The 25665-nt window shown below is 40.2% G+C and overlaps 1 protein-coding gene across 3 annotated transcripts in view; it reads right to left on the bottom strand.

Moving 5' to 3' along the window:
- The window catches only part of LOC120575367 (protein shisa-6), an 85153-nt gene extending 60601 nt beyond the window's left edge, over positions 1–24552 (bottom strand). For all 3 annotated transcript variants that reach the window (XM_039826100.1, XM_039826102.1, XM_039826101.1), the window contains exons 1-5: positions 24227–24552; positions 22802–23723; positions 17610–17767; positions 9762–9857; positions 9279–9347 (exon numbers count right to left, since the gene is read on the bottom strand). In XM_039826100.1, coding sequence (XP_039682034.1) covers positions 9279–9347; positions 9762–9857; positions 17610–17767; positions 22802–23361 — 883 coding nt within the window. In that variant the 5' untranslated portion in view covers positions 23362–23723; positions 24227–24552. The remainder of the gene's footprint in view (positions 1–9278; positions 9348–9761; positions 9858–17609; positions 17768–22801; positions 23724–24226) is intronic.
- Between the last annotated feature and the right edge of the window lie 1113 nt (positions 24553–25665).

The raw sequence follows: 25665 nt of genomic DNA, 5'->3' as shown, positions 1-25665 counted from the left end.
ACAAATATGCATATATATATACAGATACTATATGTGGTAGCCTCGGTATTAAAATGGAAGGACGATATATATATATTTCCAATTTGAGATAAAGAATGTTCCGAAATATGTGGTGCCTTAACAGATGAGATAGCGCACGTTGACATTCCATCCGGTCAGCTCTTTAGATGTGACTTCAGTGTACAGACATGCACTACATAATGCATGAGAGGCTGGATCCAGTGTTAAGAGGCTATCTGTTTGTTTGTGTATGTATGTATGTGTGTGTGTGTGTGTGTGTGTGTGTTTGTGTGTCAGGACATGATGTATGAATCTCAGTATTCACTCTTTGCCATGCGGTAGTACGGCTTATGGGATTCTCAGAGTGTGAGTTTCATCTAACCGACCCAATCAGGTTCATTAGCCTCCTATTTAATGGACAGGCAAGATAAGGAGAGGAATTAATTCATATGGTGCATTTGGCAGTTTGCAGATCTGTGCGCCGTGACAGGTTGGTCTCCTCGCTGCTTCGAATCACGCTCATTGAGAAAGAAGCGGAAATGACCACTCCGGGTTAACGCTGCGCTGACTTAAAATGACCTGATAAAGACCAATCAGAGTCTTAGTTCTGCCTGAAAACTGCCCGGCAACAGAATGAAGGTTTTGGGTTTTCATGGAGTTTCACACAGCGAAAGGTTAAACTTCTTACTCACCCGCGACTCATAACAAATACTGTAACCTCGATGTACACAATGATTGACGGTGAGTAGCAAAGTCTGTGACTCCAACAGAGGAGCTAATAGAGAACACCAGCTTAAAAATAAAGATTACGATTTGTGCCTCTGAATGGAATCAAGACTTAATCCATAGTGAATATGTGTTGAACCTATTTGCATCCTGTTTGTCTCAGTTCTTGTATCACTCTCCTCCAAACACAACTTCCAGTGGAATTCTAACGCAACTACCAGTGTATGTTAATATAGTGTTTTTCTTCTACAAACCTTTGTTTAAATTAATATTTTAATGGATTTTGTTGTACCACATGTGTCCTACACACTCAAAGTTCACACACAGAGCTGTTTTTACCATTTGTGCATGATCAGACAATCTTCTCTGGACTTTGGTCATTTAAGTTCAGCATCGACACTTAACACACCAAGTTTCACTCTGAGCAGGCATCTAATTAGCCACAACAACTAAAAACATCTGTACAGGTGTGCATGGCCTTGAAGAGTGGAACACATTTCATGAGACGGAATATAATTTTCAATTTTTCTAAATGTGCATACATTTGCCATTTTTTCATATATTTATATAGTCAGTGGTTAAATTGGGATGTGTTATGTGGGGGAGATATACTGTAGCTACCAAAGTTACAGGGAACCTGCCGCAAACTATCTTGCGTTCAAGTTATAGCACAATATCAGAGCAATTTACATTCTGTTATTAAACCTATTTTTCTCCCCACCTGCCATCAACCTACTGTCTATCTGTGCTGTCTGACTGACTGACAAGTGCACGGAGTTTGCTTCTTCTATTTTCCATTTCATTGCGGGTGGCAACCAGCGTTAAGTTGCATTATCGCCACCTAGACTGAGGTCGCTAATCTACTCGGTAGCTTTTAAAGGTCCAGTGTGTAACTTGTTTAGTTGTTCATTATCAAAATCTGTGCTGCCCGTTCACAAACTTGTCCTTTTTCATGAATATTTCATTGCATTCGCATGAACTGGGGTAGACGCTCCATATTCATGCGCCATCTTGAAATATGTTAGCCGGTAAGGGACATACAGGACTACTGCTCCGCCTTGCATGTTTTTGCTGTCACATGATAAACTCACAGGTGCTGCTAATGCTGCTATTGGGTATCATAGCTTCCCGGCCCTGGCAATTTTGAAGAAGGAAACATGGAGGACCGCATGCAATTAAAATGCAAATTTCAGAAACAGGAGTCTTCTTCTTCGCCAAGAAAAAGGATATTGAAAAGAGCAAGAGACCAGCTTTTTGAAGCGTGAAGGCTACCATAGCTGTAATACGTACTTTGAACTGAATTCCTACACATTGGACCTTTAAGGAAGCCCATTGACGGAGCAAAAGGAAACCCATGAAGGTTCTGATGTGCGCACGTTTTGACATCACCTCATTTAGGACTATGTTCTCCACAGTTACAAAGAAAATGTGTTTTAGTCATTGTTTGAATTGCGAGAAAAGTGTAAAACTATATACATTGGTAAAGATGTGCTAAGTCTCTCCTGATTACATAGAAGAGAGTAGGCCTCAAAGCTGGATGAAGAAAATTGGGTTATATGAACTTCTACATTTGCCCAACAACTACATGAAAATACACCAATTAATGTTTGAAATAAACATACATTGATGATTGTGCCAGTGGCACAAAATGTAAAAAGTGCCCCTGTTACCCTTGTTGCCACCTGTTCCTTCAATCTTAGTGAACAAATGCCTCCTCTGCTATATTCTGATACATATTTCAGTCTCCCCTACTTGTTTTTCAACCTTTTTGGAGAAAAGAACTTCTACTGTATTTACTTCTGAGAGTTATGTCGTTTGGTCAAAATGCCCAGCTTTACACAATTTGTGTGCGTCTGGGTTCATATCTGGCCCAGCGTGGGCCGCGACAAGCTTCCACCTGTCACACATATCACCAGGATGAAAAGTTCACAGCTCGGTGACAGAAAGCTGAGGGGGTAAAGCTTTCACTGCTGTTTCACTCTGTGTGATGCCTTGTCTTTAAGTCTCAGCTCTGTGAATGCTTTGATCGTTTCAAGACGTAAAGCTGCTCTTTGGTATTTTATGTAGTGCTGTACGGATGTGGCCAGCTCTGAGAAGAGCTGTGTTCGTCAGCAGTAAAGGTTCAGCACAGCTTATAGTGTGGAAGATGAGACCTGTTCAAATCAAAATAACACCAGCATCGTTGTTCTTCTACTTTCTGATCAACACAGGGATCACCGCTGTACTACCTTCATGGACAGTGGACAGAAAGCTTGTGTTTTGCAAAATGGACTTAGATTCTGGGCTGTTATACAGGACACAGCCCTTTACTACAATCTTAACTTCATTAGCAGTCAGTTTTGTCTTGGCTTTACTTTGAATCCATCTACATTAATGTTTCAGCCAACCAATCAACATTACCCACAAGAAATACGTAATAAGTGTGTAATAATGCACAGATGGAATTAATGTAATGTGAAGGCCTTAGTTTAGAGGATAAAGGTGGGTCGGTTTTGTCTATTATTTGCTACAGTTAGAGTCCAGCTCAGCCCTCTGTGCTCAACAGCTTTCAATCATGCAAAAAAGCAAAAATGTCACAGCTGTAAACAGACAAAGCGGGAGGAGCCTGGGATTGAACCTCCAGCCCGCTCTACCTCCCGAGTCACAGCTGTCCCTTTTTATTCATAACACAATGACTAAAACACCAACTGAAATTTGAGCAAGACAAAGAAGGCAGCATGAAGCTGTACAAAAACGGATATTAAAAATAACTACAGTACACCTTGTCAACTCAAATTGTAAAGAGGCGCTGCAAAAGGAAAGAGCCGGGTCCACCCAAAACTGAGACTATTTGCAACAAATAAAATCTTGTTGCTTCTGGTCCACACACAGTGAGGCACTGACACTTTAGAGTGGATTTTAAAAAGCAGGAGTTGGCGAGCACTAGATCCAGAAAAAGCTGGACTCACCACTGTTCGATCTTTTTGAATCAATATAAAGCATCATAGTAAGAATCAAAATAAAGCATCAACGTCAGGTTGGAAAACATGAGTGTGCAGTGTGCTGATGATGTCACATTACGTGATTTATTGATCTACGTTTCTCAAGTTTTCAGTTACCGCCTGCTCGAGTTCAGAGCCACTAACAGCAGCTTTGAGACGTCTGAGGATTCGGTAATGGAGGCAAACCGGGCAAGTGATACCTACTTGGCACACTCTAATCCCCGCCATTTGCACTCAGCTACGCAGCCATGCACAGACATGCTGTAGGCCTGGAGGGACTATAGCGCAGGGAGGTGGGAGGACTGCAGCAGTGTGTCCCAATAAGACAAGGTCACCTTAAGTGGATTGGGATGAGGGGGGAAAAGCAATTCCCTCAGGACAAAAACAGGGAGCAACTCATGAAAAAGTAATTAAGCAGGATGCACATCAGTGGATGCCACAGGCGGAGAAGGCAAGGAGAGAGATGAACAAGCCTAGAGGACGACGGGGAATGTTTGTACACAACATATCTGGGAGATGTTCGCTAAATGCACACAATGGGATCGTTTAACCTCGCACTTTTTTGGGGTATACGGTGTGCTTGTTTCAAAAATATTTCAAGCTAAAATTAAAACATTAAACATCATCTGCTCACATGTGAGGATTTGCTTTTCTCTGCTGTATTTGTTATTGTTATTCTTTTTTTATTTAACCTTTATTTAACCAGGAAATAATCCCACTGAGATACAAACCCAGTTTCTCATACAACTTGCAATGATGTGTGCGGAAACCTGAGTCAGAGACAAAACGTAGCACAGCATGGTACACGGAATCTAACATTTTCAGCGATGCCGAATTTGCATGCATATATAAAATATCAAGTGCTGATAAAAACGTTCTTTTAATTAATTTCTTCCTTGCAGTTTATGTGATTATAAACTAAATATCTTTTCTTTTTTTTTAGACTGTTAGACTGTTGGTCAGGAATCAAATTCTCATTAAGAATACATACACACTCTGAGATAGACTTGTGATTTGGCATTAACCCTAACCCCCTAACCATAACCCTTGACCTAAATTTACCTGGGGGTTAGGGTAAGGGTTAGGATTGTTCGGATCCCGGTGACTTCCCCATGTGTCCAGCGACTACGCAGTCGAAATGGAAGCCAAAGGCAATGCATGTTCATGCAATGCATGAACATGTACTGTGAGACAGCCACTTGCCTTCCATCAGAATAAAATTGCTGTTGTCCAGAGCTGTTAAATGGTCACATCGCGACAGACAATCCATCACATGGAATAGAGATGGACCATGTGAAGGGGCCAGTGAACACACCCCCAACACTCAGACATAAATCCATCCTTCACAGCCTTGGCAGCGGCCCTCACACACGCCAACAGGTAGACCAGCGCTGTGTCTGTCTGGATCCACACAAAGCTCAGAGTGCCGTGTTACAACACGGATGCATGAATATTAATGACAGCATTACTTGGAGCTTTGTTAAGCAGTTTGTTAGCTCTGATGTACTGTACATTCAAATCTGCACTGTTTGTACTCTTTCAACACGACGCTCCCACGCAAACAATGAAAACACACAGTTGAGTTTGAGGTCACAGCCATTCATGCTCCAACGTGCTTTGTCTTGGAAAACAGTGGATTTTGAAGAAATAATTGTAATTGTTTTGTTTGAAATGCAAATACGAGAACAGGCTGCTGTTCAAAGCCTTTAATGTAAGTACGTATGAACCACAATATGAAAATACCCTTTTACAAATTCATGTCATGTGTTCAAATATTTATTCAACAAATATCAGCAGTAAAAGGCACTGGTTTACTGTTGGGTGGAAAAAAAACAACTCATTTGTTGTTTTGTTTCTGAGCAGTTAAAAAAAAAAAAGAAAGGGAAAGAATGACAAAGAGGGCAGGAGGACAGGAGCAACAGAAGGGATAAAGGATGAAAAGAAGGGAAGATAGAAGAGAGCAAGGAAGAATGCAAAGGGGTAAGAATGCATAGACAAAATAAGGAACGTGTATAAGGAAGGGAAAAGAAGGGAGGGTAAAAAGAAGTAGAGAAGGGTAAATGCAGAGCAGTGAAGGAGGGGGGGAGGGAAGAAGGGATGAAGCCAAGAAAGGGAGGAAATGAAGGAAGGGAGGAAAGAAAGGAGGGGAAGAAGCAAAGAAAGGAAGGATTGAAGCAAAAAAGGTAAGATGAAGGTCAGCCATTAGATAAATGTAGTGGAGAGAAAAGTACAAAGATTTAAAAGGAATGAAGGATAAAAGAACAGAAGAAAAAAAAGAAATACTCCAGCAAAGAACAGGTACCTCAACACGGTGCTGAAATGCATTTAGTCGAGTATTGTACTGCAGTTAACCATTTTCCACCTCTTCATATAAAAGCCGAGTGATGAACCCTGGGGGCAGGTGAGTCAGATGACCTGCGCAGATATGTTAGCTGCAGAAGTTATCTGCCGGAGAAATGAGATATGAGCAGTGTGTACAGCAGCGTTGGAGCGGGGGCAGGATGCGGTGACACTGTTCACATCTGCCAGTGGGGGGAGGGGCAGCTGTTAAACTAAGACATGTATGACGGAGGCTGACAGGACGTCCGCTTTTAATCAATCAATCCATTTTTATTCACATGAAATCGTAATGTATTCCTATCAGTTCCTTCAGCATCTGCATGATGCATCATGAAGCAGAATGTGGCCATGAGATCAGCACACAGAAAAAGAGTCAGCTGGTTGAATGGCACCGGCACTCCAGAATCGAGCAAAGGTCTCGGTGAAAGGACACCACAGCTGCCACCATCCCACTGGATAAACCGACACCGGCACATAGGAACGGTTGGCCTGCCAGCTCATCATCTGGCGCCTGCACACTGGCTAGCAGGTGGTCTTTGTTCAATTCGTTGACACTTTGCTCGGTGGCCCCTCTGATGTAGGGATGGAGATGGACGCAGAGATGGTCTTGCTTGTGGTGATCGTTGCCATAGGTCGTAGCTGATAGCCATCTTCACCTTTTCCTCTGTGTTTACTCTGATGTTAACATTTGAAAACCTCGACCGGCCAGGCCAGCAGGGCCTATCGCAGCCGTCCCTATCCTGTTGAGCGACTTGGTGCCACATGCGATCCCCGTCCAAAGTCAACCACATGAGCTGGTGTAGCTACTGCTAGATTGAGCTCACCTATTCCATCTTTGTTTACTTTGATATTTACATTTAAAAACTTGACCGACCAGCTGGCCATCTAGCCCAGGCTAGCAGAGTTAGCAGAAGGCTAGCAGACTCAGCAGGAGTCTGGCAAGGTGATTTCCCAATCCTGATGAGCGACTCATAGCCACATGCCATCGTTGTCCAACATCAACCACATAAAGCACAGCTAATAATTCCGAAATAGATAATTCGGCATAAATTTAGCGAAGTTGACGGAGAGGCAACTGGAGAGGTCAACGCCTTCTAGAAGATCAATCTACATTAAACACTGCTACCGCTATCAGGCCGCTAAAGCGTATCAGCTAATACATGCAGCAAGAGGGTGACGGTTACAGTTAGAAATAATTTCTAAAATATTAGTATTTCAACACCCATTTAGTTAAATCATACGAGAGGGATTTATGTGCTGTTTTCAAAACTGCCATAATAACATTTCAATTTTAATTGACTGGTTTCCCTGCTGCCTTTTTCAAATGTTGTCTGTTTAATTCTTGGTGTTAGTCCGGCAAGTACAAGAAGAGTTTATATTTTTTAATATATTTATATATGTTCTGCAAAGGAGAATAAAACACACAGCAGTTCAGATCTGCCTTCTGCAGTGTGTGATAGTCATTTGGCTTCAGGGTTGAGTCATTTTAACATGTCACCCACAATGAATGTCAGTCAATTCATCACCAGCAGCAGAACAGGTATTTTTAGGAAGATGTCGTCAGATTTGCCTCACTTGACAACAACTTAAATTTTTGACAATGATATAGGATATACAGTATTCTACATTTGTTAATGTTACTTCTGCATTCTACATTTCTTTCATCCAAATTGAACCTGTTATTTCTTCTCACCTGCAAATAATCAATGGAGATTACACCTATTTGCTGTCCTGAGACAGTATTTGTGCATCAGTGGGTTACAGCGTAGTAGTCTATATCCTTGATGTTCCACTTCCGGGATTGCGCCGGTGCCGCAGGAAATTCCGCCGGATGAATGTATTTTCCGTTTTCTTCCACTTTCTTTGTGTTGGAATTTTAAATTTGTAGCTATAGGTTGGGGTGCAGAGCCTTCAGAGATACTACACAGAGGCTGCACAAACTGGTCACTTTGAGCTGCTTGTGTTAACTACAAGTTATGTGTGCTGGTAGACATTGTTGATAGTTAAAGAAACATGGAGCAAGTTTATGAAAGGCAAAACTTCTACTCGCAGAAATCGTCGCTGTACAGTATATCACAAAAACTCTAAAGTAAAGCTGTCAGGTTGCAATGATCGGTTCAATAAAATACACCTTAAGGAGAAACACCTGTTGACAAAGCATTCTCTGGGCATTTGTGTCACTTACAGCAGCAACCGTACATTAACTTGTGTGCTGAAAACTAGAGGTCTAAAATAATGGACCTGATTTGAAACCGACCCATAAAAAAAGCTACACAAAACTGACAAGCCTTTTATACATTGTTTTAAAGAGACCTGAGGGAAGTCAGGCACAGTCAGAAATATTTACAGCTTTTTCTCTTCAATTGCAAGTGGATTGTATTTGTAAAAGAACCACAGTGACGAATCTTCTTGAGAGAAATGTGTCCTGATAATTGCATTGAAAACATTAATTCATATTATGTCAATAATTTAAGATGACCATTATATTAGTTGTTAATCATGGACTTCCAGTATTTGGATCAAGCGGCTCGTGGACTCAGATTCAATTAAAATGCTTTCTAACTCATATACCTCTAAAACAGACCGAACAACTTAGTGGAAAGCATAAGTCGCACATGGCTGAGCAGAAACTATTTAAGCTCAAATTTCATTAAGGAAAAAGATATCAAACTCATACTGTGATTGATGATTTCTGCAAAACACAGAGCAAAACCACCAAATAAATAAATATAGGGGTGGTCACTCTCAATCAGAGAAAAATGTGTCAAGTTTAGTGTTTTAAAATCAAACTTTCACTTACCTTGCAGACACCTAAGAAGTGTTTATCAGCTGTCGAGACTCACGCGGTTAATGACAGCAGCCGTGTACAAGTCTGACACCCTCACCTGTCCATAAACGCCATATCCATAAACTCTGTGACTGTATGGCCATCGCTTTCATTCAAACCTGCTGTTAAACAACCACCGGTGGAAATATTGTGGCTCACAAAACCACCAACAGGAAAAAAAGTAATAAAATCTTACGACTCTGGCACTCTGCACCCAATGACTGTGCTGTGATTATCCGCCAAGGGCACTTGAATGGTCCGTGTGTGTGTGTGTGTGTGTGTGTGTGTGTGTGTGTGTGTGTGTTTGTGTGTGAAGTGTGAGGAACTTTTCTTATCAGGTGCGAGCAGAAAGCAGGTTATGTGGCTTTCTCTCCGGAAGAAAACAGAACATTTGGAGAACGTACCGTAGGAGAGGGGGATGTCCAGATCGCCCTGCCAGGACATCTGCCCCGATTCGTCTATGGAGTGCTGCGCTGTAAAACCCACAACAACAGGCCTCTTGTTTACAACTTATTTCTCACTCAAACACTGCTTCAGACTCATTAAAACTCCAAAGGAAGACAATAGTCAGGAAATCTACTACTGTGCCATGCTGCATTCACACTCAAAATGTTACTTTGTCATTGGAAGTGTTGATTTAATCACAGATATGTGTGTGTGTGTGTGTGTGTGTGTGTGGACTTTGCAATTTGTCACTTCAAGCCATTATGTGTTATAATGTCCAACTTCCGCCGAGCAGAAACAAAAGTCACAGTCAGACTTCTACCACATTCATTTGGCAGAAAGAGAACGACAGCATGACACAGTAGCTTTGCGAGTGAGATGATTATTATTCTGCTTTTCAGGATACTGTGAAATGAAAAACAGATAATGAGGATGGACTTTACCTTTCAAGTGGCCACGTCCGAGTGTCACAAACCCAGAGGAGATGAAGTTGTGCATGTCTTGGCCCCCGCCGCGCAGGTTTTCTTTCCCATAGTGTCCTAGTGAGACAAAAAAGTGTGTAAAATTATTATTTCAGCAAAAATATCTGAGACCAGTAGGGCTTTGTTGTTCTCTGGTATCAACAGAAAGTGGTGCAGTCAAATTCATATGTCCTTGCTAAAGTGGCGCTAGATGCCTGGGCGACATAGACTACAGCAGGTCTAGATAGTGAACTACTATTAATAGCAGGGGCGCTAATTTATGAAACACTACTATGGGTTGTATTAGAGAGTAAGAATAAACAACACATATCAACACATGATTTGGAGGACTTGTTGTGCTAGTCAGTCATAATAGCCTTAAAATTCCTTTTAATTTCACTGTACTGGGCCATTACAGAAATGAACTACGACTCCCAAGGCGTATCTCACCACATCAAACAGATCCAGTTACTTAGTTAAATGTGACGGTGGCTGGGTATTGTAGTATTTAGACTAATTTGTCATCGAAATGAAGGAAAAAACATTAGTTCTCAGGAACAATGTTGAGATAATTAAAACGGATGGCCATAACATAAGCCAATGTGATCGAAACCTACATCATCAGGCAGTGTCTTGTGCTTCTATGTGACTTAACATTGAGAATATGGTTTAAAGAAAAATCTGAAATGGTGTCACAGAATGGGAAAAACACTTTAAGCCAACAACTCAGACAGTTTGCTAATGGTCAATAGTACAAAGTTAACTCAATGCAAAATGGTCAATAGTACAAAGTTAACTCAATGCAAAGATGGATTCAGCGCATCCACTGATCGATGGAATTGCATTTACAGAAATATTTTCAAATTCTGGTGTGACTGTGCCTTAATACTGAGGAGTATCTGTACTCAAATCCCCAGTCATATCTGCCATTTTATAAAGCAGTAGCCATAGATGACAAGAATACTAAACAGGTCTAAAATGGCACAACTGACAAAACCGACTCTCATGTGGGATCATCAGCTCGTCAATATGTATCGCCTAAGCATGGCAGAGATGCAATCTGCAGGTTTCAGGGCTTTCATATCACCCATGTATTAAACACTCCTCTTTCTCTACAGTATGTGAACTAGTACATTTAATTGAAAAATATAAATGCAGCTTTTGGTTCCTCAGAGGCAAGATGATTGGGGTTGGATACACTTGACTTTAGAAGGGATTTAAGCCCCCTTCTTTGAGGATGCCAGCACACTTTAGGTATACACTCTTGGATTTCCCCCGTGTTAAAAGAACACTCCGTAATGCAATTTGTACCACATTGCTGTTAACTCCGCTCTGAACCAGTGCTGTAATTGAGATTGCAGGGCCTGAACACAAAGGAGCAAGGCAAGGTGCCTGCTAGCACCCTGGCAACTTTCAATGGTCCTGTCAATCACACACAAGTCTTAGAAGAATATAAAAGAATGTAGTGTCGACGAAAACAGCAAAAAGAACAAATAAAAACAAAAGTAAGTTGGTTTATCAAACCTCTCTTCTCTTTCTCTCTGTTACTCCCTGTCTACATTAACCAGCGAACAGTTAAATGCCTCTTTCTCCAAGGGAACCACTTCAAAGTCAATAACATCACTCAGACCTTTGGGCCTCAGGAAGCGGATATCGAACAGCATTTCAAATTATCATAATGAAAAGAAACACCTGGGACCATTCGGCCTGGTCTTCATCAGACTGAGTACCACAGCTCGTTTGTTTATTTTTATCAAACCCAGAGGATGACTATAAACTGATTACTGACGCACTCTGACCAGCTCTGTTATTGTGGGACTTTCGGAAAAATCCATAAATATCCCAAAACAAAATATATATATATATATATACAGTGTTGGGGAGTAACGGAATACATGTAACGGCGTTACGTATTCAGAATACAAATTATGAGTAACTGTATTCCGTTACAGTTACAATTTAAATCGTTGGTATTTAGAATACAGTTACATTGTTGAAATCAATGGATTACATGACGATACTTCTCTGTTTCACGAGTTTATTCACTCTGACTAAATTAAGGCAACTCTATGCATTTTCCAGAAGCCCCGATATGAAATCGAAAAAAATAGCTATTTATTCGTGATCAGTCACAATGGATTCGGAACCGCACGACAGAGCCAGGGCAGGAATAAGTTTTAATCTTGGAAATTCAAACAGCATTTCACATTAAAGAACGAACAGGAGAATGAAATATAACTGTGCAGTGCAACCTCTGCTTGCCAGCAACCAACCTCCTTTCAGCGTCCAAATTACTCCACCTCCAACCTGAAGAAGCATCTTAAAGTAAGCTATTTTTTAATTAGCCGAAGGGGTACCTGCTGTAGTTTTACTGGTCACCTTGCTATTTTAACATTGACGTGCAACTTTACATTCTCCTACGTGCTGATTTACTAGCGCCAGACGCCGTTTAAAGACTGACTAGCCCTGTTTGACATGCTAGCTAACGTTAGCTAAAATTAGCTCGTGGTAGCAAGACTGCGGTTAGATTTTTGTATTGCAGTTCGGGACTACCAATACAATAATCTATCTGCTTGTTTAGGTACACATTCAGCTAGTTGGAATAAAAAGAACACACCATTATAGGCCTGTTTAGTAAGCTGGATGTGATAGCTGCATTCCTACACTTATAAAACGCAATTCAATGTGGAAGTAATCCTGAAGTAATCCAAGTATTCAGAATACGTTACTCAGATTGAGTAACGTAACGGAATACGTTACAAATTACATTTGTGGGCATGTATTCTGTATTCTGTAACGAAATACGTTTTGAAAGTATTCTTCCCAACACTGTATATATATATATCATATATGTATGTATATATATATATATATATATATATATATATATATATATATATATATATATATATATATATATATATATATATTTCCCTGCATCTAGTGATTTTAAACAGCACTGTGTTGTGTCTATGTAGATGATACAGTAGAGTATATGTGTACGTATAATGTCTCCCAGGGTGAAATGCTGGTGATTCATAACCTCGGCATGATCCAAGGACAGCACCGTGGAGCTGAAAGCAGGTAGCTGGAGACACTGACTGTGATATAAATTGCTCCCATGTGGCAGTATAAACCTATAGTCCCTTATTATCTCTGGAAATGTTCCTTAAAATTGCCTGCATAATGAAAAAGATATAACCTTTTCTTTTAGAGAATAACCAGACTATTAAAGTTTTTCATCATACATTCATGAATGAGCCGCAAAGTGTTTTATTTCAGAGATAAAAACTCAAATCTCCCAATGAAAGCGACATTTGCAAAGTTATATTTGAATTGGTCGTTAGGGAAAAGTAAACATTATTAAATTAGTGACGACAGTCATCACATTTTTGCAACATCTTATATGATTGTTGCTGTTAAATATTAACTCAATGTCTACTAAATATGCTATTTCAAGGCTGTTTTTCATGGCTGGGGCCCGTTAGTTCCAATAAAAGAATATTTTGACAGTTTTGGAAAATAAATGCTCATTCACTTTCTTGCTGAGTTAGATGAGATGATCCATACCACTCTCATGTCCATTAAATAAATATAAAGCTATAGCCAGCAACTGACTTAGCTTAGCTTAGCATAAATACTTAAAAACAGGGAAAATAATTAGCCTGGCTCTGACCAGCTGTAACAAAATCCACCTAGCAGCACCTCTTAAGATGTGTCCAGACATTGAGCAAAGCAAATTTGCATTGCATCATTTGAACTGTTCCTTTTTATTACTGCATGTAATAATTATTTTAGACAATAGTGTTCTTCTAGCTTTGTGGCAACTTTGAATGCATATAAATGCATCCATGTACAAAGTCAAGGCCATAAAGAAATGGATTTCCCAGTTCTTTCAAAATTACTTGACTGGCCTGTAAAAAACCCTGACCTCATCCCCGTCCGAGACCTTTGGGATGAACTGGAACTCCGACTGTGAGCCAGATCTGATTACCCAACATCAGGGGGAAAATTTCTGCAGCCAATTACCAAATCTAATGGAAGTTTTTTTTGTTTTACAAAACTCAGATATGGCTAAAATGGTCAAATATCCACATTCTTTGTGTGGGTGTCCAAATACTTTTGGCCATGAAGTGTGAATTATCACGGTCAAGAAAAAAAAGTTGGAAGCAATTTACAGAGTGTAAATGGTTTCAGGTTTCCGTTGAATAAAAGCAGACACAGTCTAATTGTGACTCTACAGGCATCCAGACCCACTATCGTCAGCAACGTGACATCATTCTTTGAAAATAGCATTCCAAAGTTGGTCTCATGTCAATTTATGTCAAACTATCTGCAGGGCTTTAAAACTGAAAATGAACCCAGTTGCTGTGAGTGTCCTTCGGAGATGATTCCATTCTCTGTCTGCACAGTGTGGAAGACAGCCTATTTTTCACAGCCACATAGAAACTTTAGAGCACAAAAACGAGAGAACAGAACGGAACTCTGGGAAATTGAAGCGATAATGCGCACTCAAGGACGGTTCAGGAGAAGTACTATCCACATCCCAAAGACACATTTTATCAGCATCTCACCGAGGTATAATATCCTTTCCGGAACATCAAATGGGATGACTTCACATCTCATACTGCTGATGTTTTCAGTTCAACGCTCAAAATCCACCATTGCTGAATGTCATAAGCCTCTTTTTAATGTTTTCCTCCTTGGATTAATACTTTACCTTTTGTTAGAAATGCTATAAAATTGCTTTCTTTTGCTTAATTGCAATTATTTTAATTTAATTTATTTAACTTTTTATCACTTATAGCTTATATGTGAGCAGTAATAAAAATGGAAGAAGGTGCTATTCAATAGTACACCATCAATGGAGTGTGGCTTCTGACAGCACCAATATATAATATACTCCTTTACGCTGCTACATCAAAAAATCTATTCAAATCTTTATTCTCTAACCCATTAAATATGATCTTTCTGTGAACCAGGGGATGTTTTTTAGACCAAATAATCACTGTACTCCTGGCTTCCCTTATAAAGGCCATCTTATAAACCAGATGTTGATCATTTTTATCCACCTCCAACATCATGAAGAGAATTTGTAAAGAAAACATAACCACTGCTCCCAGTGAGGTGAACTGCACCTTTCACAAAGCGAAGTAAACGTGTAATATTAATTGGTAACACTTTCTTTATAAATATTAACCCTTTTATTAACTAACCTCAAAGGTAAAAGTAACTACTGAAAGCATGAAACCTTGTATTAACCTTGATGTCTTCAATAACGTACAAAGAATTTTCTAGGTGCCAAATTGCCAGCTATATATCATTTATGTAGCTGAAACCAAATAAAATATATATAAATAAACTCTGCAAACATACAAAGTAGAAAATGTAAGCACTTAAACGAAAAAGTCAAAAGTGTACTATTAATCTATTTTGCTTTTACAATAACTTTTTATAAAAACAGTAGTCTCGCATTGCCAGACCTATCTCCAGTATGGTCTGGCTACACCGCTTATCTATTCTGGAACAGGGTGGAAAAAAAATGCTCTGGCTTTTTCATCTATTTTGCTTTTACAATATAACTTTTTATAAAAACAGTAGTCTCGCATTGCCAGACCTACAGTATCTCCAGTATGGTCTGGCTACACCGCTTATCTATTCTGGCATAGGGTGGAAAGAAAATGTTCTGGCTTGTTTGTATTTGTTTAAACCAGTCACAACTGTCTTTGGTGGCTCCAAGCCTCAATAGTGGAGAAAGCGGATGTCAGGCTTTATCACAGCAATGTATATCGAGCCAGACAATAAAAACAGAGACATCATCTGCATATTGTAACTTCCTGTAATCATTTTAAAAGTGTGAGGTTAACTCTTTAGCTTTGAGTATTTAAAATTTCTCCAAAATAACTACATCCTAATAAAAACTATTTTTTCTTTTGTCACCAGTCCTTGGTTTAACCTCAATCTCAGAACCCATCGGCTATCAGTCTGATGATGATTTAGCCTTTGGGGACAACGGTCAATATTTCTGACATTTCGGTGTAGCCCGTGGATATCCGGATAATTGATAAAAAACATCCGGGCCAAAACATCTTCTTCCTCCTCTGTGTGCCTGGTCCGATTAGCAATTTGAGACACAACAATATAGTTGGACTTCAGAGACGACATCTTTATTAACAGAAATCTGCATATGAATGCAGATAAGTAAACCAAACTAAAACCAGAACGCGTACAATACCAAAATATTGCCCCATTGCCTACAGATTCTGCATTTAGTAGTACGTTCCAGTGCGAAGAGTTTCTACTGGAAAATGTACTAAGAGAAGCCCAACAATGGCTTGAGCTAAATGTATATAATATGCAGAAGTTTCATTATAAATACAATGAGCTTTGACCACACTGAAAAAAAGAACAAAGACATATTTTTCCTTAAAGTCACATCACCGTCATGAATTTGTCATAAAATCAGTCATGTCTTGCCTGAAACGCCTCCATCTCAGTTTGGACACCCTTCTCCAGCATGTCTGACGCACTGCTACTGTTCAAGCACCAAACAATAGCAAGCGGATATGACACAGGTTGGACAACTAAGACATCTTTTCTGTGGGCACTACATATTATGAAAAAAATAACAATGTGTGGCTTTGTGAATCACACTGAAGATAATTACTACATCCATGAGTGGTTGTTGCTTAACAAGAAACTTAATTGTCGGCCGTTATGAGCTGCTTGCATAATTGACTTATACGGTCGTTTTCTGGGTGAGGATGGGTTGGATTGACACACTAAGTGGGAGTGATGTGGGTTACCATTAGAATGAAAAAAAAATGTAATTACAATATATACTTTACACATATGTATGTATGTATGTATGTATGTATGTATGTATGTATGTATGTATATATATATATATATATATATATATATATATATATACCTTTAAATTGAGTTCTTCAGACTCTAACTTAGGGTCTCTCTAGCCTACAAGATTGGGTCTTAACAACAAGTAATAATATACTGTAATGCAGATGTGACAAAAAGAAGATTATTTAAGACCGGACTGGTGACCAAGCGTTAAATAAACTCCACTTATTTGGTAGAACAAGAAAATAGGCAAAAGCAACTTCTCCTTATGGCTGGGCAGCATGTTTACACAAGTTTAAAAAGTAATTCTGCTGCAGAAAAGTTGCTCACATCCTGCAGTACAGTCTGTTCAGCTCTCCTCACATTCACTCCATGTTGGGTGGTGGTAGCAGAGAGAAGGGTGGGGGCAGGGTGACTCAAGAGTGAAACACAACACTGTTGAATCTGGGACGAAATACTAGGGCACTTAGCAAACGAGCTGATCCCTGGAGCAGGGATCTGGAGACCGACTGGATAAAAGTAGGAGGAACAGCATTGCAAGACAGAATTATCTCTGGACAAAAAGCTTGCGTCTCCCGCAGAAAATGATAATTTGCATCTCAATTTTGAGCCAATGCTGAGTAGGCTTATGGGACGTGAGCGTCAGGGAGACAAGAATTCAGCCAAGGCCTTGCATTTAATTCCCTATATATTTCCTTATGTGGTTCCTCTTAAGAAAGATTGAGGGGGAAAGCTTTAGATCTCACAGTCCGTCCATCTATTTCAGTGGATGTCAATCAAAGAATTTTTTGGCAGATTAAGGACAGCGAAGGGTGTCTTTTTTTTAAACGTTTAAGCTTTACCATCGTAATAACATAAAGTTGGATTTTTTCAAATAAACATGCAGAGACAGCTACACACGTTTCTCCTTCAAACATACTCAATTTTACACTCAAAGCTATGGATCTGTATATGAGCAGTGTCACCTACCGTGGTTCGATGCCTTGGTGTGAACAGGTGTGTAGTGACTCTTCGAGGATCTGACCGGCGTCTCGTCTTTGGGTGACCCATCAATCGCTGCAAGGTTTTCATGTTCATACTGAGATATTGGAACTGGTCCTTGTTGCTTCAGAATGTCTGCCAGGGCTCTGGAATGAAATCACACAACCGAAATGTTTCCCTTTCCCAATTACCAAAACCTTTTTTCTCTTGTTGCAATCCCCCTAAAGGTCTTCCTAATTTATTTAGATACAGCTCCAATTTAAATCATAGAGGTATGGTGCAAGCAGAGAGGAAATCCTAATTACACACGGAGTCACAAAGGAGTTTGATTTTTAATAGCGTGGTACACAAGGTACAGACAAGTCCTATTATGTGTGCCGGACCGGAGTTCAAGGCACATTTATTAAAAGTTAAGTCAGTGCCTCTTCTTTGAAGCCACAAATTAAAAGCAATACTTTACCAACACTATTTCCAACTTTTGGAGGCACAGTGTCAGCCTGTGAGATGGAGTGCAGGCTCTGAGTTTTCTTAAAGAAAATGAAAGGGCAATTTAACTGTGTCAATGTCAACCTAAAGCAACCACACATTCCACTCTCCCATAACTCTGTGACTTTGGAAGACATACCATATATTAATAGAATTTCCCTTCCAGGAGAAGCACACTTTAGCAGGTTTCTTTTTCACAGACAGAGGCGACCTGATTTTGCATTGTCCCAGTTGGCTGCTATGTCATGTGCAGCAGGAGCTACAGTAGTTTGTAGGAACAGGGCCGAATTTTAACATATCTTTTAATAGGAAAGAATGACATTTGGCCTTGGAAACAAAACCACAGAAGTAAAAAAGACTTTTGATTGTTATATCAATTCACATGGAAACTGCAGGAGCATTTGTCAGAAATGCTGCGACTGTTTAACCTGACTCCGCCAGATGGATTGCTTCGCATTTGCTTGGCATATCCATCTGGGAACTTTCCGTTGGAGAACTTTTGGGAAGGGGCGAAATTACTGGTTAGCTGATTGGATAAACCATCTGTCTATCACCACCTATGTTGGTGAGAGACGGGCCAAATCAACCAATCAGATCAAACTCTTGCTGAAACCAGTCAGGAGAAGAGCATAAACATCTTTTCCTCTGAGAAAAGCCTCCAGTGTCGTTTTTGCTCTTCTTTCAATGAAGGAATACTTTCTAATTTGGATAAAACTTGCACGATAGCTACGCTCATCTCATCCGTGGAAGCTGCCATGTTGTTTAGACTAACAGTCGCTTCTCGTTGCGTCACACCTAAACCCACCTTAAAACCAACGCTGATTGGTCGGTCGTTTGGCATCTCAAGATGCCAGACTGAGCTGCGAGTAGAAAACTGGAGCTCGCGAGATCAGGACGGTCTCACGAGGCTAGCGACTGTTTAACATCCAATAGAGCGCAATCAGTACTGCATTTCTGGGATTGATACTAATATTTGACAGTTTAAAACATCTGTTAACAATATATTGGCCAATTCAAATTCTATTTTTACACACTTTATATTCTAAAACCCTTTTGATAAAAAGTGTGTAAACTAAAACCAACAGTGGGCCAAGAATGGACCCTTGGAGGATGCCAAAATTAAACTGATTTACAGAGTCTGCTATTGCAACTTAAGGTTGCGTAAGATTTTACATCTTCAGTTAGAACCAATGGGTTTGGGCCTGAGGGCTGCAGACAGGGTGGGGAAATTGGACAGAAACGGATTAATACATTGTTGGTTTTACTCTTTTTTTGGGGATATATTGACAGTACCAAAAATATAGAATACAACCAGCCTTATCCTTTTAACATAAGGCCAACAGAGTTATCAATCTAATCCAAAGCAGAACAAAACTAAAGCTCTCATCGTTTGTCATTGTTCTCTCGTAAAAAAACTATGTTTTGACGTTGATGACGTAGAACATATCTTTGGGGTCTATGCAATCTGTTGTGTTTTATTGTCCAACATATATATATATATATATATATATATATATATATATATATATATATATATATATATATATATATATACACATATTTGCTGATACCAGTATTTCCGTGATAATCTTAAATCAACTGACAATAAATCCTAATAGCAGACTTTTTATACAAACTTTGGGCTTTTTCTTTTCCTTTTGCATCAAACCTAAAGTTATTCTGCTGCAATTTATGCTCATTCATTCGTCTTACCTTTTAACTCAGATTCTCAGTCCTGCAATCGAAGAACAGAGCATTATTCTCACCACCTAAACTGCAAAAATTGCATCTCGGTTTGCCCTGAAGAATGTGATCAATACAGTCTGTTTAAACCACTGGCTTTAGCTCTCCCTCTGCATTTCTTGTGTTTTGGTGAAGGTCACAGACCAAACAGCAAAGGTCTGCCAACAGCTCAGTATTCTGCTCACAGTCCACCCTCAGTCGCAGAAGTAAGAGTCTAAATTACATCAGAGAAGCACCCACATTTTAGGAGCAGACCCTTGCCAAATATAAAGCTAATCCCATGTTCAACTACTTCTTTTTGGTCACGGCTGTCAGCACGAATGTCTGCTGCCAGCCTTTGAGGTCTATTCCAGCAGAAATCATTATGACAGTTCTATGTGCCAAATGGTCGGCGAAAAAAAACAAATCATAAAAAGATAAAAGAAAACACTATTGAGCACCCAGCAAGCCATGCCTCCTTATTTAATCGACCTCTCTCTAAACCCTCATGGCTCCTGCTCATATTAAAGTGGTGGCATTTTAAGCAGATCCACTTGAAAGTACGCCCCATGGCTGGGATACAAGTGCAGTTAGAAGACATAAACTTCATCATCTCTTCATTTCTCAGAGCAGAGATGGAAAAAAGTGCGGCGTCATGAGCTTTGTTGTTCTTTTTATTGTTTCAAATGAAATATTCTCATGAGTCCATACGGATATTAAAAGCTGACTGTGCCAGCTTTTGAAAAGACACTTACAGTGATCACTGGAGCTTAAATTAAATCTACTGATCTACTGAAAGAGCTCCTTTGTGTTGTTGTCATTGCTAGAATTTGGACATTTTTAATCACCCAAGAAACTGTCATTGCATTTCTAAGAAAGCCGAGTAATCCTCTTTGACATTTTCAAAGCAGCAGGTGCTAAAGTTACGTGACCGAGGCATAACAATGATCAATTATCTTCATGTCGTTAAATCATCACAATTACGTCCTCCTCTGCTCTGTCCAGAATGGACTCTGGCAAAAGGCAGATGACTCCAGTGACTTTTGGATAAGGGCAATGACTAAGTGACTACAAGTGTGTGGAAAACATGAAGCTTTAGTCAGACCTAACCCCAATTATAACCCCATTTATACTTTTTATACTAATACTTGTTTCAGTGGGGATGGAGAGTACCCCAGCATGCACCACCACAAGACAACCTGGACAGTTAAAAACCAGTCTTGTATACCATAGAGAGACAGCTGCAGGTCTTTGAACTGTGGGTGGAAACCCAAGTGAACAGGACGAAAATGTGCATACTGACCACTGAGCCAGTTAAGACCACCAAATGTTTGGCAAAAAAAATTCCTGTGGATAAATTAATCGAATCATTTCAGCACGTACATGATTCATCTATCTTTTAGGCCCTAATGACATATTTAAATTCATTTTTGTGTTTTTCACTGGTTTGAAGGGCGGGGCTCAGTTGGAAAAGTGTGATGTCACATCATTCTGTGTACCAATCAGAATTTATCAAAATCAAATTCTATTGACAGCTATGGGGTTGTTTGCTTATGTTGTAGTCATGAATACAACAATTTGAAACCAAGTTTTAGGAAAGCTGTCTGAATGTAAATGGTCTGCATTTAAATGTAAAATTAAAAGTGCGTTTCTCATCTATTGACCTTTCAAAGTGTTTTACAACACCTGCCATCATTCACCCATTCACACACACATTCATACACTCATGGCAGAGGCTGCCATTCAAGGTGCCAAGCTGCTTATCAGGAGCAGTGAGGGGTTCAGTGTTTTGCTCAGCGACACTTCAACACTCTCTCTGGAGGAGCTGGGAATCAAACCAGGAAACGTCTGATCGCTCTACCTCCATTTTGCACCATTTGTAGCGTATAACATACTCAACCTGACCATGTAGCTTATCAAAACAGCAGGAGTCTTTCAAATGGCAAATTCTGCCTATAATTTGGTCATTTTAGTTATTTTTGGACCAACAATCAAAGATTCAATGTAGATCTGACAACTGACAAGGATCCCTGGTAGGTGTGTTTCAGGACACAGATGTAAATAACAGCAGTTCCTTGTGTGAAACAATACTGTATATATTGAATTGCCAACATAAGAAAGCGTTTGGTGCTCTGATGATAGTTGTAAAAATGTTGACTTGCATCTACTCCCGAAAAAATCATACATTGATTTGTTCATCTGGTGACCGAAATGGCCACAGGGTGAGTTTTTATGTTGCTTTAACACTCATCGAGCAATTCAGTGACCACTACTGGTGCCTTGAGGATTTAAAAATATAGTCACTGTAGAAGAGACTACTCCCATCAGGATGAACATGATCACTCATGATGGCTTTCAGTGGCATTTACCTCATCCCTCTGGGGTTGAACAGATAGAGAATATCACATGCTCCCCCTCCTGGGATTGGCACAGAATGGGATGTGTACAATGAAAAGGTATACAATCTTGAAATTTTTTGATGGGAAAGCATGGGGAGGAGAGTAATGGCACATGCTGAAGGTCATGAGCTTAGTTTGAACCCATGATATTGAGGCTATAAGTTATGTAGGCTGCTGTAAGTCAGTTGAGTCACCAGAATAGATTTTCCCTTTAAGGCTATTGGAGGGAAATGACGGTCATGCTTTTACACTTTACTGAGAAAAATCAACTCAATGTTCAAATGAATGCCAGACAATAGATATGTAGTGTTATGTGATGGTATTTTTCTACAGTTTATGCCAGTGTGACTATAGGCAAACTGAAGATAATTTTGACTTGTTTTTTTTACAAAAATGATACATGCACTTGACACACAGCTGCAGGAATATATGGGTAGGTTTATCCGCAAAGCCTGTTTGCCCACTTAAGGCTGACATCATGTTAATGTTTAAGGGGTGAAATTACATGCTCTTTACACATTTTATAATGTTTTTTCAGCTTTTTCATCATTTATGAAACAAGGAAAGTCTTACCTGTGCACATTCATTTCCTGAGGGGGCTTGGTGGCTTTATCATAGGCAACTTTAACACATATCCCAATGGCAATGACGAGCGCTATGACCCCGCAGGTGATATACACCGTGGTGTTGGTCTGGTCCAGCTCCGGGTCATAGGTATCACCTGTGGGCCCCGGTGAAGGGGGCTGGGTTTTGATCCAGTCCGGTGTGTTGTAGTTGGTGCAGCTCTTCTGCTCCAGGCGCTTCCCCCGGTCCGCGCAGCAGAAGCGCAAGAAGCAGCTGCCGCAACAGAAGCGGTGATCGGTGTTGTTGCAGCTGAACTCTTTGTCGTACGTCCCGCTCACGTCGTAGTAGCCCAGACAGGTGTCGTGCTGCACCCTGGGAGCCTGGACCTGCGTGATCTTCCCCGGGACGGCCACGGACAGCGGGACCGCGGTGGTGCTGCCGTTGACCTCCTTCACCTTTGGGTTCCTCCTCAGCGGGATTTTGTTCTTTTTGTTGGTGGTGGCGGCGCACAGGACATTCAGCGGGTCTAAGTAAATCAAAAGAAGCAGAAGGTGCTTAATCCCCATCATTTGAGGACGCGCTGGTGTTTGTTCTTTGGCCTCCTCACTCTTCTGTCTGGTCTTTCTCTGTGAATATCACTCTTCCACTTCTTACCGCGTGGAGCTTCTTGCTGGTATCTTCATCGCAGGTACTCCTTTATGTGCCAAGCTTTGATTCGCGGACTTTGACTGGCAGATTTTGCGCTCACCAGACACACAAAGCATCTTCTTACTTTGCTGTCGTCCAGTATAAATGTCTATTTTCTTATCAAAGTTCGCTTTTGCCAAATGTCCTGTTATGATTTCGGCTGCAGACACGCGATAAAGACGCGATGTTCTCCGGGGAAATCTTTAGCTGTTGGTCTGGAGTATGATCGAAGCTCGTAGTTACACTGTGGAGAAGAGAGGCATGTACAGAGGGATTTAGTCGGTAAAATAGGACTTTATGTTAGGCCAAATATCCACGGGAAACTTTATTAATAAGCAGGCATCATAGAAAGAAGAATTTGGATCGATAATTGGCAAGAACTGGACTGATTGTAAACCTGCGATCACTTTCAGCACCGCGGACAGCGCCCAAGTTTCCATCTGGGTGTTTGAAGCGCTTCAGTATCATTTTTGACCTTTTATTCTTTCAATTTTATTTCAAACCTGGTTATTTAACAAGATAATAGATACAATCCGTGTTCCTGTATTGCGCATGGATTATAAATATGCCGCCGGGGAACGTTTTATTTTGCCCCATTCGCCTTTATTTTACGCATAAACTTTCTTTTATTTGACTTCCTAAGTGGAGACGGAGCATTGCCTTCTATTTTTTTTCTAATGAGAGATACAGAATTGAAGATACAGTTTTCAAAAAGAAAGAGCGAGGGAGAAGATGAGGAGGACTTACCGGGTTTACGGTGGCCGGTAACGGGGTTGTCTCAGTCACTGCCACTGAATCAAAGAGCCTCAGCAAGACAAGAGGCAAGACCTCTCTCTCCTCTCCGGCCCGCGCCCCTCCACTCTCTCTCTCTCTCTCTCTCTCTCTCTCTCGTCACCCCCTACTCTCCACCTACGTCACCGATTCAGGTACCTCAGTTAATTATCAATCGACATCTCCCTCCTGTGCTTTGGTCATATGCCTCCAGACTTCACTCGATAACTCGCAGAGGTGGAAAAAGAGAAACAGAAAGATAACAGTGTATTAAAAGTTGTCTGTAAGAGGCGAGGCGCTGCTGTTGGTGTTCAGGCATCAGTGCACATGCAAGCTGCGTCCACTCACAAGTCACCAATCATGTCCTCTGTGTGTGTGTGTGTGTGTGTGTGTGTGTGTGTGTGTGTGTGTGTGTGTGTGTGTGTGTGTGTGTGTGTGTGTGTGTGTGTGTGTGTGTGTGTGTGTGCAAATGCGAATACATGCCTGAGCTGGTTTACTTTAGAATTATAAATCAAATGCCATGCAGATGGGGAGGTGGAGAGGATTTGGATGCTTAAAAAATGTCTGGTGCCAATTTAGATTTGTTTTTTATTTTGACTTTCAAAGTAAAAGTAGTTAGTACTGGATGTTTTTAAAGGGCTATATGGGTGGAAAGGGATATTAACTGATATTAAGTACGAACACAACCTTCTGACTTTTACTATCTGAAATTTGACTTTAATATTGAATTTCTTTCTCTGAGTTTATGTTCTTAGAAAAATGTATTTAGAAATTTATTTCAAGCATCCACTTCACTCTCAGAATTACTATTCTTAAAAGTCTTACTTAAATGTCAGACCTTTGAGTCTTTTAGGGAAATTTGGCATATATAGAAATGACTTTATTCTGACATTTTCTAATATCACGTTTTCCTAAAAAAATTCAACTTTTTTCTCAGAATTCGCTTAACCCTCAGATTCGTGACTTTATTTTGACTTTGATCTGAGATTTATAACTTTTAGTCTGAAATTTGAATTTAATATTATGAATTAGTTGTCATTGTCTTGGATCCACTTACCTTTAACAGAATTCGGAATTCGGGGGGCTGGTGCGCGGTCATGGAAGGCTTGTATCATGTGGACACGCCGACAGGTTTGTTTTCATTATTTAGAATTCCTCATGGGGGAGACAGAAACTACGCACTATAGCGTTAACATCCTGAGTTTGATTCCGACTATCTGACAGAAAAATTCCAAATTCTATTTCCATTTTCCCTACACAGACTGAAAGGCACATTAAACATGTCTTCTTATTTCATTCAACTTGAAGATTCAGCTCAAATAGATCAATTCATTTATTATTTCCTTCCATAATGCAACAGTCTATCTCCAAAAAGGCATTGCAACCAGAAAATAGGGATTGGAAGACAGTTATTA

This window comes from Perca fluviatilis, chromosome 15 (genome assembly GCF_010015445.1).
Source record: "Perca fluviatilis chromosome 15, GENO_Pfluv_1.0, whole genome shotgun sequence".
Lineage (NCBI taxonomy): Eukaryota > Metazoa > Chordata > Actinopteri > Perciformes > Percidae > Perca > Perca fluviatilis.
This window is presented reverse-complemented; position numbering and strand designations above follow the sequence as displayed.